At 29.1% G+C, this 18,819-nt stretch overlaps 1 protein-coding gene across 8 annotated transcripts in view; it reads left to right on the top strand.

The window, feature by feature from the left end:
• The window catches only part of LOC140451024 (mitochondrial uncoupling protein 4-like), a 360,669-nt gene that overhangs the window by 191,087 nt on the left and 150,763 nt on the right, over nucleotides 1–18,819 (top strand). The window contains exons 5-6 of one of the 8 annotated variants that reach the window (XM_072544760.1): nucleotides 964–1,140; nucleotides 1,277–1,499. The exons of the other annotated variants lie outside the window; for them this stretch is intronic. Of the exons in view, the coding sequence (XP_072400861.1) occupies nucleotides 964–1,140; nucleotides 1,277–1,499 (400 nt within the window). The remainder of the gene's footprint in view (nucleotides 1–963; nucleotides 1,141–1,276; nucleotides 1,500–18,819) is intronic. 8 annotated transcript variants of the gene reach the window in all.

Genomic DNA, 18,819 nt, shown 5'->3' with positions numbered 1-18,819 from the left:
ACGGTGAGATATGGTATTGCTTAAGAAGTTCGATAAAATGAAAAGAATTTTTGACGAAGGATGAAGGTTGTAGATTTTTGGCTAAGTACTATGCCAATAGTTGTGTAGGGCAGTTGTATGCATTGACAATGGAACGGAGACGAATATCGGGTATGTGAATTTTGGGTAGGCCATTTTGGGTTTGTGAATTTTGCAGACTGCTCCTGATTTTATATAGGCCAAACAAATTGTAGAATCCAAAATGGGATTTATGAACATTTCATTTCTGTTAGCAATTCCGATTCAATTTCAGCTCTAGGTTAATACAATCTTTATACAGGTCACAAAACTGATTTTGAAAACTCCAGAATCATAGCCCCAAGAGAAGCCATAGAAATTAAAAAGGCCAAATTGTCTCAATAAAATAGATGACGGCATCCGGTTACCTTCGACATGAGACCTCTCATTAAGAAAATATCGTCCGCTCTACCTTCCAATCAAAATCCTGCTGTCAGAAATCCTCGCGCCAATCACCACACCATTGAGTAGTTATCAGTGTAGTAGCGTCTGGGAGCTTAGGAGACTGAGACCTCGAAAGCCTTAAAGAAGACATCAGAGAGGATGTCGAAAGATCGGCGCAGTGATACTCGACGCGCTTCAACCCAGAAGCCTGTTGAGTTTAATATTAATTCTTGTAATAGTATTAATCTTAGCCTTAGGTTTAATTGTACTAACCGCAAATAAAAAACCGGAACAAATAGACAAATTCTACTTCTATTACTTTTTTAACCTTCTCGTTCTTAGATTTCTTTTCTCTTGCGACAACATAAAAGTATACATACTAACATGTGGGAATTACCTTCCAGCATTTCACGATATTAATTAGAGTTTGGCGGAAAGCGGTCCTCGAGACCCCTTCTGCTCAAACCTGTAGAAAATACATTTAAAAGAAATTTCGAACCAAATCGACGATATGTTTTGAAGGTGGGGTCTCAGCAGGAGCATTTGCCCAGTACCTGGCCAGCCCCACAGACCTCTTAAAAGTCCAGATCCAGATGGAAGGCAAGAGGAGATTACTAGGATTACCACCTAGAGTTAACGGTATGTGGGATGCCTTTAAGAAGGTTTGGACGAACGGTGGAATCAGAGGATTGTGGAAAGGTAAGCGAAGTATCTTAATCTTTGAATATTGGCTGCCTTTTGCCAAATGTAAAATAGATTATTGTAGAGACTAAGTGTCTATCAGTTATGACTTTATTTAATTCTATGTACTTATTTACCTATTTTTCTTCTCTAGGGTCTGTTCCAAACGTACAAAGAGCAGCTTTAGTAAATTTAGGTGATTTGACCACTTACGACATAGCCAAAAGACAAATAATGAAGCGCACTGGCCTTCCCGATGATTATGTCCTGCATATTTTGTCAAGTAGCTGCGCAGGATTCGTTGCAGCATCCATGGGTACTCCTGCGGATGTCATTAAGACTAGAGTGATGAACCAACCCTTGGACGATAGAGGAAGGTAAGGTTGTTACAGTTGTGCTAGTAATTAACAAAATGGGTAATCATTGTTGAAGAACTAATGATTTAATTCAAAGTTTGCCAAATCTGAAAACATCTACTTAATGCCCTATATAACAAATAATTGTATTGTAATAAAAACTTTATTTGTTTTACGGGTCGTTTAAATTAAATATGGACTGGATATGAAAACAAGGACTGGTCAATTGGCCTAATTTTTATCCTTAAGCCGCGTTTACATGAGTAGGGAATCACGTCCAAGAGCCATACCCGTGGTACACGAATCTTAATAACTTCACGGCCGTAGTCATGCCCCGTTCGTGCAGAGAGTATACACTTTTCACGGGTGAATATGTAGTGCTTGGTGGAAGAAGCATGTCAAGTTATGTGTGGAGTTATAGCAGACAGGATTTTACAAAATTTGGCAAGAAAAAGGAAGAATAGACGATGGTTTCCAAGGGAGTGGATTTAATAAAGAAGTCATACTAATTTAATTAAAGACATCTGCAAGTACCTTGATGATGTACCTTGGTGATTTTAAAAATTTGCTTAAAATGTCGTATCAAATTACCATTTTCAATATTTATCGGAACTTGTTAACCCCAAAATTAAAAAGAAAATTACTAATATGAGAGAAGCTATATCGGTCAAACTGAAATTGCAAATAGTACTTTGATATTTAACTACTGGAGACTCTATTAAAAGTTTAGAATATTTAAATAATTAATTGGTTGTACATGTGAATCCATTTCAAACAGGTTTGTAGAAATAAATAAAAGACTTACAATCTATTATATTAACTTAGGATTAACCGTTTCGACCACTACAATTTTCTGGTTATCTTCATCAAGTTAAATTAAAATGCTGAAACAATATTACATATTATACCTAAAAGAGTTCTACCGGGTTTATTGCAAATAGTGTCAATATTACTCTACTACTACTTAACTACTACTAGTTAATCTGCTACTTAATTTATATTGCTTTTGTTTTTCCATAAATAAATAAATAACACATATTTCGTAAATATATCCCTCAAATAAATATATATAAATATCTTCACAAATCTTCACTATATTTAATATAACATCACATTATATTCTCATAAACAATAACATCAAATTAATTTTCTCAATAACAAGAAATAAATTCCTGACTGTTCCCTCAAGACACATCCCTAAAATAATTTCGATGTGTAAAAAGTCTAAAACCTACAGAAAATACTATAGCATAACTGTGGGTTTTAAATACCAGGTATATATATATATATATATATATATATATATATATATATATATATATATATATATATATATATATATATATATATATGTATATATATATATATATATATATATATATATATATATATTGATACGATTGGGGTTTATAGAAAATAGTTTATAAGTTATATACTAGAGAATTTTAGATATAACAAGTATTTGGTTATTTTAAGAAGTTATATACTAGAGAATTTTATAAAAATATATTTATGTGAGGGCATTTTTAAGAAATTAGCATATAATAATTGTAAAAAGTTGTATTTTAATGTTGTAAATATATTTAAGTGAGCCATGTGACTAGGCAACCAACTATACAGTAAATTGACAGATAGAAATTAATCATAATATGAATATAAGTGGGGTTATAATAATAATGTTAGTTTAAAATGTTTAATTTATATATATTTAATGATTTAAATGTTTATTCTGATCTGAAAAGCCTAAATGTCAACAAAATTATCAATGGAACATTAACGAATTCTCCAGAGTGCAGAGTGTGACCATTGTTTACGGTCGAACATTCTGGAATAATGATTATGTCGGTGGATGGAACAGATATTTTTTTCGAGAACATCCATATCGAAGAAATAGAACGGGATGGAACATGATCTCTTACCAGATGATTCTGGAATATCCAAAAAGATATAAATACCCGTGATTTGGATTCAAGATGGCAGTTTTTTAGTCAGAAGTCAGGCCAGTTTATTATGAAAGTTAGTAGACACATTTAGTTAGTGAAGTAAATTGTTCAGAATTTTCAAGAAGTCAGTCAGAAAAGTTTAGTAAGAAATATGAAAGATTAGTTGGAGTCAGTGAATCAGTTACAAATAGTCAAATTGTTTAATATAGTGAGTTAAATGAAGATTAAAAATTATGCATATATTTAATGCACATTTATAATTATACACAAATAATTATTGAAGATTATAAAAGTATATTAGAAGAATATTGGATGGACATTGGAAGGAATTAAAATTATATTATGATTGAAGATTAGTATAAATCAACTTATAATAATTGGATATTGGTATATTGAAAAGAAGAATAAATATAAATGGTGTTTGCTGGTTTGTTTGGTGGTGTATAAATGCTGGTGAAGAAAACTATATCTTAAATTGGTAGAAGCTGATAATTGGAAAAAGTAATTTCACAAAAACAAGGATAACTGAAGTACGAAGACATTCAGTGATGATTAGAATCTATATAGTGGAGAACAGTTCATTTAGGCATTCAGTGAAAGAAAGGTACAAAATTTTGTTAATATAATTTAGTTAGTGTCATAACAATTTCAATTTTGAAGATAGTTTGTTTAAATTTTACATTGTCTATAGAATTTAATTAGTTTTATAAGAATATCAATTTAAAGATAGTTTATTTTAAATTTACATTGGCTAGGTTAGATATATATGTGTGTTTCATAATAGTTATAATAAAGATAATTTAAAAAAGTACTTACAAGCTAATTCTTTGAGAACCGCGATAAAAACCCTATATATTATATTATTAAAAATACTCATTGCTCATCATTCAAACAAAAAACACATCATATATATATATATATATATATATATATATATATATATATATATATATATATATATATATATATATATCGGTTTCAAAACGTCTTGCGTCGTTGTCCGATGCCTAATTTCCACGAATTTCTATCATTCCATTGTTCTTCGGTCAAGTCTCGGGAGCTCATTGCCTTTGTTATTCCCTCCTTCCATGTTCTTTTTGGTCTTCCTCGTTTCTTACGATTTGGTGGTATCCATTTCATGGCGATTTTTGGTAGTCTTGTTTCTGGCATTCTTTGAACATGGCCATACCATATAAGTTGTTTCCTTTCTATGTCTGTTGCCAGTGTTCCATCTACCCCCATCCGATTTCTTATTTCATCGTTTCTAATTCTGTCTGCTCTAGATATTCGAAGTGATCGTCTAAATACATCCATTTCTGTTGCTTCGAGTTTTCTTTTATTGCTTTCTGTTAGTCTCCACGTCTCTGCACCATAGGTTAAGCTGGTTTTTATGAGAGATTCATATATATTGTATTTTCGTCTTTTACCAATTTCTGAGCTCCAAAGAACTCCGTTAAGGCATCCAATTGTTCTACGGGCCTGGGTTATTCGTTTTCTAATTTCCCTATTGTCTGTGCCTGTGGTGTCGAAATCAATTCCTAGGTAGGTATATTCAGTGCAGAATGCAATTTCGGTTGTGTCCATCTGAATGTTGGATAGTTCTGCGCCTATTGGGAGATATTTTGTTTTTTGTGTATTGAGTTCTAAACCCCACTTCTTGTATTCTTCCTGTAGTTTTCTGGCCATATATGTCAGGTCTTCTTTATCGTTGGCTATAAGGACTTGATCGTCTGCAAACTGTAGGGTATATAGGCAAGTATATATACCCTATATAAAACACATCATAACAATATATATATATATATATATATATATATATATATATATATATATATATATATATATATATATATATATATATATAACTGTTTTGGATGGGTTGGAGTCAATAATAGGGCTATTGGTTAACTATTTTTTTATTCTCGAGCTTTCAATTGTGTTTACAATTATTATCAAGAGCTAAAAAAGACAAAATACTTACAAGGTTGAACTAAAAAGAAAAAACAATTTTTGTTAACTTACCAAATAAAAATTAGTTTGGTAAGTAAAAATCACTGCTTACATGTTCAAAATATTTAATATAAAAATGTTTTGATCTAACAAATGTTTCTCCGAAAATTTCTATAATTTTGAAAACATTTTTTTAATATAAAAATAATTGAATTTATAAATAAGTTCAAATAGCAACCAATTACAAATAGCCTCAATGTCATAAATGCCAACATAAAATTTTTATTTTTGACAATTATATTGCCAAAAGTAAAACTTCGTTTAAACATTCTTTTTTGTTTAATAACAAAAAGAAGAAGATTTATTCACCCTTGACAGATGTCTGAAAGAATGTGATAGATATATGGAGAATTAAATATGACATTTTACAAGTTTTATATATAAATCATAAAGAAAGAATATAATTATAAATTTTACTTAAATTTTGAATTTCAGATCTTTTGTTTAAACTCTTATCATTTTTGCTAATACAAACCATTTCCAAAAAAGTCCTTTTAAATTTATTACTTTCACTACATAAAATTTTAATGTTATCAAAATCCATAATATGGTCTTTATCGATTACATGTTCTGCCAAAGCACAAGATGGTTTTTTAATTCTGCAATCACTTTTGTGAGAAATAATGCGATTTGAAAGATTTCTTCCGGTCTCACCAACATATTCAGCCTCACACTGAGTACAACTAATGCTGTATACTAAATTCGTTTTTTCAAATTTGTCTATAGGATATTTAGTTTTAGAATATAAAGATGAAATAGTTTTGATGTTCTTTGTTGCTATTTTTATATTGTCAATAACCTTTAGTGTTTGTATTAATTTAGGTGTTAATGATGGTATAAAAGGTAGTGAATGATAATAGATGTTCTGATTGTTAGATACAATGTTTTGAGATTGAGCAAAAAATGGTGTTAAATTATTTATATTACCAATATTAGAAAAAAGCATCCTATGTAGCATATCTGGAGGATAAGAGTTTTCAATTAGAATATTTTTTAATAACTGAAGATCTTCCTGTAGATAATCTGGATGAGAAAGTTTTAAAACACGTTCTTTTAATCCTGTTATAAGGTTCATTTTCATCTTATTTGGATGGTGAGAGTAATAGCTTATAAATCTATTACTACATATGGGTTTTCTGAACCATCTGGTTTTCAACATATTGTCTGTATTTCTTACAATTCTCATGTCAAGGAATGGTAGAGAATTATCTACCTCTTCCTCAACTGTGAATTGTATATGCTGATTATGACTGTTGAAAATGTTGACTGTTTCATGAATTTTGTGTTTAGGAAGTGCCAAAACTAAATCATCTACATATCTCTTAATAAAAGGAATGAAAAAAGTGCAATTACTGATACAATCACTGATAACATCATCCATGACATAGCTACTTAGAATGGGTGAAAGACTAGATCCCATAGGACTACCAAAAATTTGTTTATAAAATACACCATTAAATATAAAAATATTAGAATCAAAAACAAAGTTGATAAGTGTTTTGAAATGTAATAAGTCAATATTAGTGTGTTGTGAAATCTCAGTCCAATGTTTTTCAACACTACTTATGATTAAATCTAAAGGCAAATTAGTAAAAAGAGATGTTACATCAAAACTAACTAAAACATAATTTTGTGGTAATTGGAAATTATTAATGAAAGAACTAAAATCAAATGAATCTTTAATGTAAAAATTGTTGTTTAAATTATAAGCATTAGTTAAGATGTCAGTGAGGAGCTGTGCTATTGGTCCATTAGGAGGGCATAAAGATGAAACAATTGGTCTCATAGATAAAGTTGGTTTATGTATTTTTGGCAGAGCATAGAACCGTGGAGCAATAGAATTATAAATTTTGAGCTCTTTTGCTTTTTTATTATCAATAAATTTCTTTATGTTTAATTTAGATACTAGACAATTTGCTTTTTGTTGCAAAGTACAAACAGGACTCCTTCTAAGTGTAGTGTAATACTTAGTATCATTTAAGAGTTCTCCAGTTTTTTGTAGATAATCCTCTTTGTACATTACAACAGTTACGTTACCTTTATCGATTTTAACAATATAAATTTCAGGATGGTTTTTAAGAAAAAGTTTAGTTTGCATATAGTATTTATTTAAAAAATGATCTTTGACTTCTTTATGCAAAAAGTTTGTAATAACGTTTGTACATTTAGATCTAACAACATCCTTTTGACTATCATTAAGTGGTCTGATTATTGATTCAATATCAGAAAGTAAATTAGGAACTCTAATATCAGATTTGGAAGGACATAAAGAAAATTTAGGTCCTAATGCTAAAAATTTTTTTTTTTTTAATTTCAAAAGGAAAATGAATAGATGTTAGATTTTTAAACCATTTTTCTTGAAATTTTATCTTATCAAAAGCTTCTATTTTTAATTTATTGAACTTATTAATTTGTATTTTTTTGATTTTATGAAATTCTGTGTTGTATTTAATTCTTTGTCTTACGTAACTCATGTAATTTTCTTTCAAAAAAGTTTATATCAGCAAAAGCGATTTTAATTTCTAAATTAATAATATTTCTTCCAAACCTGTCACATAATTTCCAAGCATCATGGTGAATATTCCCAGTCCGATGATGTAAAAGGGAATTTACATTAACTAGGCCATTTGTAACATGTCCAGGGAAACATCCATTAGATCTACACTTCAACAAAAAAGTCTTCTGATTGTGTAAAGCAGCAAGTTTGATGGTAATTCTAGTCCAATCCTTCAGAATTCTGACTGTAGATTGCCCATAATCGTTTCGGATGTCATCGAAAAAACCCATATTTTTCTACAAGAATAAGAAAAAAGAAGTACTTGTGACTCGTTTGGAACAAATATATAACTGTTTTGGATGGGTTGGAGTCAATAATAGGGCTATTGGTTAACTATTTTTTTATTCTCGAGCTTTCAATTGTGTTTACAATTATTATCAAGAGCTAAAAAGACAAAATACTTACAAGGTTGAACTAAAAAGAAAAAACAATTTTTGTTAACTTACCAAATAAAAATTAGTTTGGTAAGTAAAAATCACTGCTTACATCTTCAAAATATTTAATACAAAAATGTTTTTATCTAATAAATGTTTCTCCGAAAATTTTTATAATTTTGAAAACATTTTTTTTAATATAAAAATAATTGAATTTATAAATAAGTTCAAATAGCAACCAATTACAAATAGCCTCAATGTCATAAATGCCAACATAAAATTTTTATTTTTGACAATTATATTGCCAAAAGTAAAATTTCGTTTAAACATTCTTTTTTGTTTAGTAACAAAAAGAAGAAGATTTATTCACCGTTGACAGATGTCTGAAAGAATGTGACAGATATATGGAGAATTAAATATGACATTTTACAAGTTTTATATATAAATCATAAAGAAAGAATATAATTATAAATTTTGCTTAAATTTTGAATTTCAGATCTTTTGTTTAAACTCTTATCATTTTTGCTAATACAAACCATTTCCAAAAAAGTCCTTTTAAATTTATTACTTTCACTACATAAAATTTTAATGTTATCAAAATCCATAATATGGTCTTTATCGATTACATGTTCTGCCAAAGCACAAGATGGTTTTTTAATTCTGCAATCACTTTTGTGAGAAATAATGCGATTTGAAAGATTTCTTCCGGTCTCACCAACATATTCAGCCTCACACTGAGTACAACTAATGCTGTATACTAAATTCGTTTTTTCAAATTTGTCTATAGGATATTTAGTTTTAGAATATAAAGATGAAATAGTTTTGATGTTCTTTGTTGCTATTTTTATATTGTCAATAACCTTTAGTGTTTGTATTAATTTAGGTGTTAATGATGGTATAAAAGGTAGTGAATGATAATAGATGTTCTGATTGTTAGATACAATGTTTTGAGATTGAGCAAAAAATGGTGTTAAATTATTTATATTACCAATATTAGAAAAAAGCATCCTATGTAGCATATCTGGAGGATAAGAGTTTTCAATTAGAATATTTTTTAATAACTGAAGATCTTCCTGTAGATAATCTGGATGAGAAAGTTTTAAAACACGTTCTTTTAATCCTGTTATAAGGTTCATTTTCATCTTATTTGGATGGTGAGAGTAATAGCTTATAAATCTATTACTACATATGGGTTTTCTGAACCATCTGGTTTTCAACATATTGTCTGTATTTCTTAAATACAACACAGAATTTCATAAAATCAAAAAAATACAAATTAATAAGTTCAATAAATTAAAAATAGAAGCTTTTGATAAGATAAAATTTCAAGAAAAATGGTTTAAAAATCTAACATCTATTCATTTTCCTTTTGAAATTAAAAAATTTTTAGCATTAGGACCTAAATTTTCTTTATGTCCTTCCAAATCTGATATTAGAGTTCCTAATTTACTTTCTGATATTGAATCAATAATCAGACCACTTAATGATAGTCAAAAGGATGTTGTTAGATCTAAATGTACAAACGTTATTACAAACTTTTTGCATAAAGAAGTCAAAGATCATTTTTTAAATAAATACTATATGCAAACTAAACTTTTTCTTAAAAACCATCCTGAAATTTATATTGTTAAAAGCGATAAAGGTAACGTAACTGTTGTAATGTACAAAGAGGATTATCTACAAAAAACTGGAGAACTCTTAAATGATACTAAGTATTACACTACACTTAGAAGGAGTCCTGTTTGTACTTTGCAACAAAAAGCAAATTGTCTAGTATCTAAATTAAACATAAAGAAATTTATTATAATAACTTTATCTATGAGACCAATTGTTTCATCTTTATGCCCTCCTAATGGACCAATAGCACAGCTCCTCACTGACATCTTAACTAATGCTTATAATTTAAACAACAATTTTTACATTAAAGATTCATTTGATTTTAGTTCTTTCATTAATAATTTCCAATTACCACAAAATTATGTTTTAGTTAGTTTTGATGTAACATCTCTTTTTACTAATTTGCCTTTAGATTTAATCATAAGTAGTGTTGAAAAACATTGGAATGAGATTTCACAACACACTAATATTGACTTATTACATTTCAAAACACTTATCAACTTTGTTTTTGATTCTAATATTTTTATATTTAATGGTGTATTTTATAAACAAATTTTTGGTAGTCCTATGGGATCTAGTCTTTCACCCATTCTAAGTAGCTATGTCATGGATGATGTTATCAGTGATTGTATCAGTAATTGCACTTTTTTCATTCCTTTTATTAAGAGATATGTAGATGATTTAGTTTTGGCACTTCCTAAACACAAAATTCATGAAACAGTCAACATTTTCAACAGTCATAATCAACATATACAATTCACAGTTGAGGAAGAGGTAGATAATTCTCTACCATTCCTTGACATGAGAATTGTAAGAAATACAGACAATATGTTGAAAACCAGATGGTTCAGAAAACCCATATGTAGTAATAGATTTATAAGCTATTACTCTCACCATCCAAATAAGATGAAAATGAACCTTATAACAGGATTAAAAGAACGTGTTTTAAAACTTTCTCATCCAGATTATCTACAGGAAGATCTTCAGTTATTAAAAAATATTCTAATTGAAAACTCTTATCCTCCAGATATGCTACATAGGATGCTTTTTTCTAATATTGGTAATATAAATAATTTAACACCATTTTTTGCTCAATCTCAAAACATTGTATCTAACAATCAGAACATCTATTATCATTCACTACCTTTTATACCATCATTAACACCTAAATTAATACAAACACTAAAGGTTATTGACAATATAAAAATAGCAACAAAGAACATCAAAACTATTTCATCTTTATATTCTAAAACTAAATATCCTATAGACAAATTTGAAAAAACGAATTTAGTATACAGCATTAGTTGTACTCAGTGTGAGGCTGAATATGTTGGTGAGACCGGAAGAAATCTTTCAAATCGCATTATTTCTCACAAAAGTGATTGCAGAATTAAAAAACCATCTTGTGCTTTGGCAGAACATGTAATCGATAAAGACCATATTATGGATTTTGATAACATTAAAATTTTATGTAGTGAAAGTAATAAATTTAAAAGGACTTTTTTGGAAATGGTTTGTATTAGCAAAAATGATAAGAGTTTAAACAAAAGATCTGAAATTCAAAATTTAAGTAAAATTTATAATTATATTCTTTCTTTATGATTTATATATAAAACTTGTAAAATGTCATATTTAATTCTCCATATATCTATCACATTCTTTCAGACATCTGTCAAGGGTGAATAAATCTTCTTCTTTTTGTTACTAAACAAAAAAGAATGTTTAAACGAAGTTTTACTTTTGGCAATATAATTGTCAAAAATAAAAATTTTATGTTGGCATTTATGATATTGAGGCTATTTGTAATTGGTTGCTATTTGAACTTATTTATAAATTCAATTATTTTTATATTAAAAAAATGTTTTCAAAATTATAGAAATTTTCGGAGAAACATTTGTTAGATCAAAACATTTTTATATTAAATATTTTGAACATGTAAGCAGTGATTTTTACTTACCAAACTAATTTTTATTTGGTAAGTTAACAAAAATTGTTTTTTCTTTTTAGTTCAACCTTGTAAGTATTTTGTCTTTTTTAGCTCTTGATAATAATTGTAAACACAATTGAAAGCTCGAGAATAAAAAAATAGTTAACCAATAGCCCTATTATTGACTCCAACCCATCCAAAACAGTTATATATTTGTTCCAAACGAGTCACAAGTACTTCTTTTTTCTTATATATATATATATATATATATATATATATATATATATATATATATAGTGTTATGATGTTTTGTTATATATATAGTTTTATTTTGGGGTTGCAGTCATTAATAGGGCAGGAAAGTGAAACTCTTTGTTCTTTATCTAGCTTTCGCAAAATTTATTTGCTTCTTCAGGATATGCTAAAATATAGTATCAGTAAATACAATGAAATTAAAATTAAATAGCATTGTATAAAACTAGTATAAAAACTTACAACATGAGGTTAATCCATATTTTCAAATTTACAAAACATTAAAACTTAACTTATTAAAATTATCTAGTTATGTAAGTACAATATTTTAATTTTATTTAATTTTGTACAAATTCATTATGACATTGATTATGTTGATGTTTGATTTATGTCAGAAAGACACTCGTTTCTGTTTATTATATTTTTTGTTGTTGATAACTAACTCTTGATTGTTATTATGGTTACGTACAAAGTGGCGCCAAATATGAATATTTAAATTTTTTGAAATTATAGTATTTATAGTCAGAAAATCTAATATTAGAAAATTATAGTATTAATTTTCGTAAGACAGAATGTAATTATAGATATTGCTTAGTTTATCAATATCAGTTTTTTTATTAACGCATTGATATTTACTTATGCATACCATTTCTAAGAATTCTCTTTTATTTAATTGGTTTTCACGTCTTAATATATTAGTTTCATTGAAATTAAATGAATGATTTTTATTAATTGCATGATCTATTAATGCACACGTATTTTTATTATTTCTAAGGTCACTTTAATGTGATGTTAGTCTGCCTATTAGATTTCTAGATGTGTGTCCGATGTATGACTTATCATAATTTTCGCATGGTATTATATAAACTACATTTGAACTTTCCATAATGCTAATAGGTGATTTAGTTTTTGTATACAATGATGCTAATGTTTTAACATTTTTAGTTGCAATTTTAATATCAAAATAGTTAGCAAAGACTTTAGTTAGTTTGGGTGTTAATGTTGGTATGTAAGGTAGTGATGTGAAAGTAAATTGAGATTGCACGATTTGTTGATTTGGTTCTCTTGTTTGATTCATGTCAATCATTCTATTATTAGGATTGTTAAATAAAAAATTGTTAATTATTTTAATTGGGTATGAATTCCTGCCCTATTAATGACTGCAGCCCCAAAATAAAACCTTATTTTACATAACGTGTCAGTCAATAATACCTAACTACTTTATATATATATATATATATAGGGTTTTTATCGCGGTTCTCAAAGAATTAGTTTGTAAGCACTTTTTGAAATTATCTTTATTATAATTATTATGAAACACACATATATATCTAATATAGACAATGTAAATTTAAAACAAACTATCTTTAAATTGAAATTCTTATGACACTAACTAAATTATAATAACAAATTTTGTTACCTTTCTGTCACTGAATGCCTAAATGAAACTGTTTTCCAAAATAAAGATTTTATCACCACTCAATGTCTTGGTTGTCAACCTCGGTTATCCTTATTTTTGTAAACTTGCCTTGCCAAATACACCACAATGTTTTAATTATCAGCTTCCACCATTTTAAAATATTTTTCTTCTTAATAGTATTTATAAATCGGTAAAATATTGTTCTTTCTTCTTTTTTATTTATTCTTCTTTCTAATAATCTTTTTTTCTCTTCCAATCTCCAATCACCATATACATTATATAATTTTAATCTATAATTAATACTCTCTTCCATTCTCCAATCACCATATATATAATATAATTTTTAATCTTCAACTAATACTCTCTTCCAATCTCCAATCACCATATACATAATATAATTTTTATTCTTTAATTAATACTCTTTTAATTCTATACTTTCCAATCACTGATTACTATCGTAACTGACCATATTGAACATACTGACTCCTATACTGAACTTACTGACTAATTTGAATCCAAATCACATCGTATTTATATCATTTTTAATGTTCACGAATATTCTTGAAAGAAAATATATTCGAATCCTTCTATTTCATAGACATTACAATGTTCGCGAAGGTTCTACTGCGAACAAAGGTTAAATTCTTTCTATTGACGTCTTATTTTATATTTCTAGATAATTCTTTTTTATTCTATCTAGAAAACTACTATTATAACTAAAATTCTATCGAGAATTTTATGAAAATTTAAGATTTTCAGATCAGAATATAAACTTGTATATAAATTACCTAAACATTTTAAATTAATAAATGACACTATTTTGAATCCATACACAAAAGTTCCTACCACTAAATTCACTTCAGTATATACTTGGTTGCCTACAAAGATGGCGTATTCAAATACATTAAATATCATAATTATGAAAATAAACAAATACATTGCAAAATAACAACTTTTTAAACTTATTATTATGCTAATTTCTTAAGAATGCCCTCATATAAATACTTTTTATAATATTCTCTAGTATATAACTTATAAATTATTTCTTTAAACACTACCTTTGTTTCTCCTATATTTAATATCATCTCAATATATATATATATATATATATATATATATATATATATATATATATATATATATATATTGGATTTGAAATTTCCGCGGGAGCTATATGTGGTTTCAGTTGTTTTTCGGGTTTGACTCCGCGTTCGCCTGGAACATCAAGACGACGCAGAACTAATCTGACTTGACAATGGCAAATGTGACCTTGCCGAAACGTCGCCAAAACAATGGTTTTTCTAAAAACCAAAACTATTTAACGCGGAGTCAAACCCGAAAAACAACTGAAACCATATATATATATATATATATATATATATATATATATATATATATATATATATATATATATAGTATACTTCCTCTATAACGAACACGGTTATTACGAGGTTTCGCATATAACGAGGTACATTAGATGACCCGTCAAATTTCTATTGAACTATAACCGTCTATAACGTGGCAAATTTGGTTACAATGAGAAAAAAATAAGATCGAAAAACGTGTTGTTTTACATTTTTGACCCGGCCATGGTTATAAATAAATACCCTTTTTAACTGCCCGCAATAAACTTAACTGCCGCTCGCAATAAACTTGTTTACAATAAATACAACTGTTTCACATCTTTAGAAAATATCATAGATAGAATGATACTGGACAATTTAAAGCAGTCAAAAATGACAGATTTCTTCCAATTGCAGAAGCAGTAGTTTATGTTTTCCTTCAAAATACGCTAGTATGTAGTTGGAAAAAAATTTAAGTACGGATTTTTTGTTTTAACGTATATCATTGACAATAAAAGTAAACAACTCTTTTTTGTTTTAACGTATTTTATTGGCAATAAAAGTTATTGGCAATATATATATATATATATATATATATATATATATATATATATATATATATATATATATACATATATATATATCCTCAAACCATAAATGATTAATATTGGCACTTTTTGCAATAGAACTCTTGGTAGAACTCTTAGTTATGATGTGTAATTGTTTCAGCATTTTAATTTAACTTGTCCGGGAGGCCTGAAGATTGTAAAAAAAATTTAGTGGTAGAAACCGGTAGTCCTAAGTTAATAAAATAGATTGTAAGTCTTTTATTTATTTCTACGAACCTGTTAAGAATATTTATTTAGAATCCCCAAATCAGTAAAGTCAGTAAAACACAGGTTTAATTTGTGCCTTTTTATAAAAATATATTCGAAATAAATAACAGAATAAAGTTAGATCCTAGGTAATATGTACATTAAAAAAAATAAAAGTCAATCCTGGCGACGACGGTATCGATGACGCTATGACCTACAGTTTATACCTGCGAAAACAAATATAATGCCGTTAAAATCGAAACGAAATGTTAATATACACACACGCTAAAGAGAAGGAATGATCTGGGTTAGAGGTGAACAGATCGATCGGGAAAGGAGCGGGAAATGACTAATTAAGACTTAGTCACGAAACGGGTACGTCTCAGTTCAACACTCTAAGACGGGTTTGGAGGTGCCACTAGATCAACACTCTAACAGAAGCGGTTGGCCTTCAGTCAAAACCCTAGGACCAATGGAGTTGTTCCCAGATCGACACTCTGATAGAACTCCCAGGACGGTTGGCCTTTGGTCATCAGCACTATGCTGATCCGTTGCCTATCGTCCACCTCTGGCGCCCATCGATAGAAATGGAATTTAGAGGTGGAAGTGAGTGCATGCAGACCGGCAGCGCTATCTGGCGATGCACATCGTTACACGCACTTCTCTTTGGGAAAAAATGTAGCATACATTTTTTTTATGGAGTGGAGCCTACAACGGCGTGATCCCATCAACTGTGTGGTCTTTGTCGATTAGGAGATAGCCCATTTTGTAAGCATGTCTTAAATAACTGTCAAGAAGATGCATGCTGTAGATCTTGTGTATGGTCTCACCAGATCAATTCAGACACTGTGCCAAGGCTGCATTTGCGATGGTTTACACTGAAGGAATTTTATTATAATTTCTAAGATAGCGTACTATTTAAACATAGCCAGACCAGTATTTTTACGCTATTCGGTAAACGGTTGTGGCAATTCTTAACTGGCCCGCTGCTATGCAGTTCCTATTCGGTTCGGAATCTAGTCGTGTCTCATTCGGTTTATGTTCGGTTTAGGCTATTTTTCGGATTCGGTTCCTATTACGGTTTTATTCGGTTTTTGTCAGATCCCCGCGATATTTAAAAAAAAACTCTGTGCCCAAATATCTAATAATAAACGAAATTAAGATTGGAAATGAAACTCAATACTTATTATAAACGCACATCATACGACATAATTTGAAGTGAATAAAAACCTTGCCCTTGCACTGATCATGACTGACTACACGATCCAAAAATCAAACAAGTTTGATCTTCTGCCGATCGTAATTATTTCAAGTCGTGAAGAGAATTTCATGAGTCGTGAGCATGGCTCACGCTGGTGATTCACTACCGATGTCAACGCAGCTTTTCTGTGGATACTGTGTACATATTTACTTTGACTTACTAAATGTTTTGTAAAACAACAAGTTATGTTAATATTGCTGATTTTGCGTTTTCATAAATATTGATTTGAATCTTATGTTACAGACTGTACTTCTTGTCTACAAAAATATTCTTTTTAAAGTGCTATATGAGTTGGTTCTGATATAAAACCACATTGACGCCGCTGTGTCCGACCTTTAGGTAAAATCGTGTGTAAATTGTGTAAGGCCAAAATCATAGATGGCAGTTGGTAGTTGATCTCAAGCTGCTAACCAAATTTTTGTGTGACGCACTCTCTCTAAAATGAAGTGAACAATGTTATATGTATTTCGCTATTTTCTGCAATATTTAAAACCTGCTAAAAATGAACATTTTTGTATAACAAACTCTTATCTCACAATAGTTGTTGTGTAAAATATTTTTTTGTTATTAAATCTTCTCCTCCTTCTTCTTTTTATATAGACATGTCTCTGTCTGTTTTTCAATGTGCCTCCAGTAAATTGTCGTTCCATTTTTTTCGTGGTCTTCCTACTGATCGTCTTCCTATTGGGGAACCGTCTCTTGCCATCTTTACTACTCTGTTTGTTGTCATTCGGCTTATATGATAGTTCCATTCTACTCTTCTATTTTTAGTTTTTTCTTTTTTTATTATTTCATCCGTAATCAGGTTGAACAATAGCGGACTCAGGGAATCTCCCTGTCTTATCTCATTGCCAGCGTTAATAGTTAGTTCTTATTCTACTTTTAATTTTATTGTGTTGTTTTGGTAGATATTTTCGATCGTTTTGATTATTCCTAGAGGCATCTCTCTTGCGTACATTAAGTGGATAACGTCTTTTAATATGACGCCGGTTTGTTGTATTCTAATGATTTCTTTTACACATGCCTTATTATAAATATAGCATCGGTGCATGATATTCCAGACCTAAAACCTTGTTGTTCTTCTGCTAGTGTTATAATTTCATTCAGTTTATTTGTTACCACTTTGGTTGTTAATTTTAGTGTTTTGTTTAATACATCAATTCCTCTGTAATTCTCCGGGTCAGATTTGTCTCCCTTTTTGAAGAGAGGTATTATAATGCTTGATCTCCATTCTTGAGGAATTCTATTTTGTTGTATTATTTTTTGGATTAGTTTTAATAGTTATTTACTCAGATCTGGTCCTTCGTACTTTAGGAGTTCGTTCGGTATTTTGTCCTCTCCTGGTGATTTTCTATTTTTTAATTTCCTTTTACCTCTTCCTTCTCAATATTTTTTTCTTCGTTTGTTAATTTCTTTTAGCAAATAGGGATCGAAAGTAGTCTACACATCTTTTCTTCTAAATGTGTTTCGTTTTTATTAGTTCGTTCATATCTTTTCTTTGTCCTCTGATCATTCTCCATATTTCTTTTTGTGTTCCGTAGGAGTCGTGTTCCATCTGTTTTGAGAAGCTCTGCCAGTGTTCTGTTTTTATTTGTCTAACTAAAGTATTCGTTTCATTTCTGATTCGTTTATAGTGGTTGTATGCCTGTTGTTACTAAATGTGCACTATTAATCGATTACTCTTTACTCTTCTTTTAAGTACAAATTAATATAACCAAACACATACTGAATCAACGCCTTCAGGTCTGCTAAGTTATATCGAAGGGAATATCTTTTAACAGTTCCACGGTCCTAAAATATTTGGTACTGTACCCTCTGAGGA

Source organism: Diabrotica undecimpunctata, chromosome 1 (genome assembly GCF_040954645.1).
Source record: "Diabrotica undecimpunctata isolate CICGRU chromosome 1, icDiaUnde3, whole genome shotgun sequence".
In the NCBI taxonomy this organism is placed as follows: domain Eukaryota; kingdom Metazoa; phylum Arthropoda; class Insecta; order Coleoptera; family Chrysomelidae; genus Diabrotica; species Diabrotica undecimpunctata.
The sequence above is the reverse complement of the archived record's forward strand: the minus strand, read 5'-3'. Positions and strand labels throughout refer to the sequence as shown.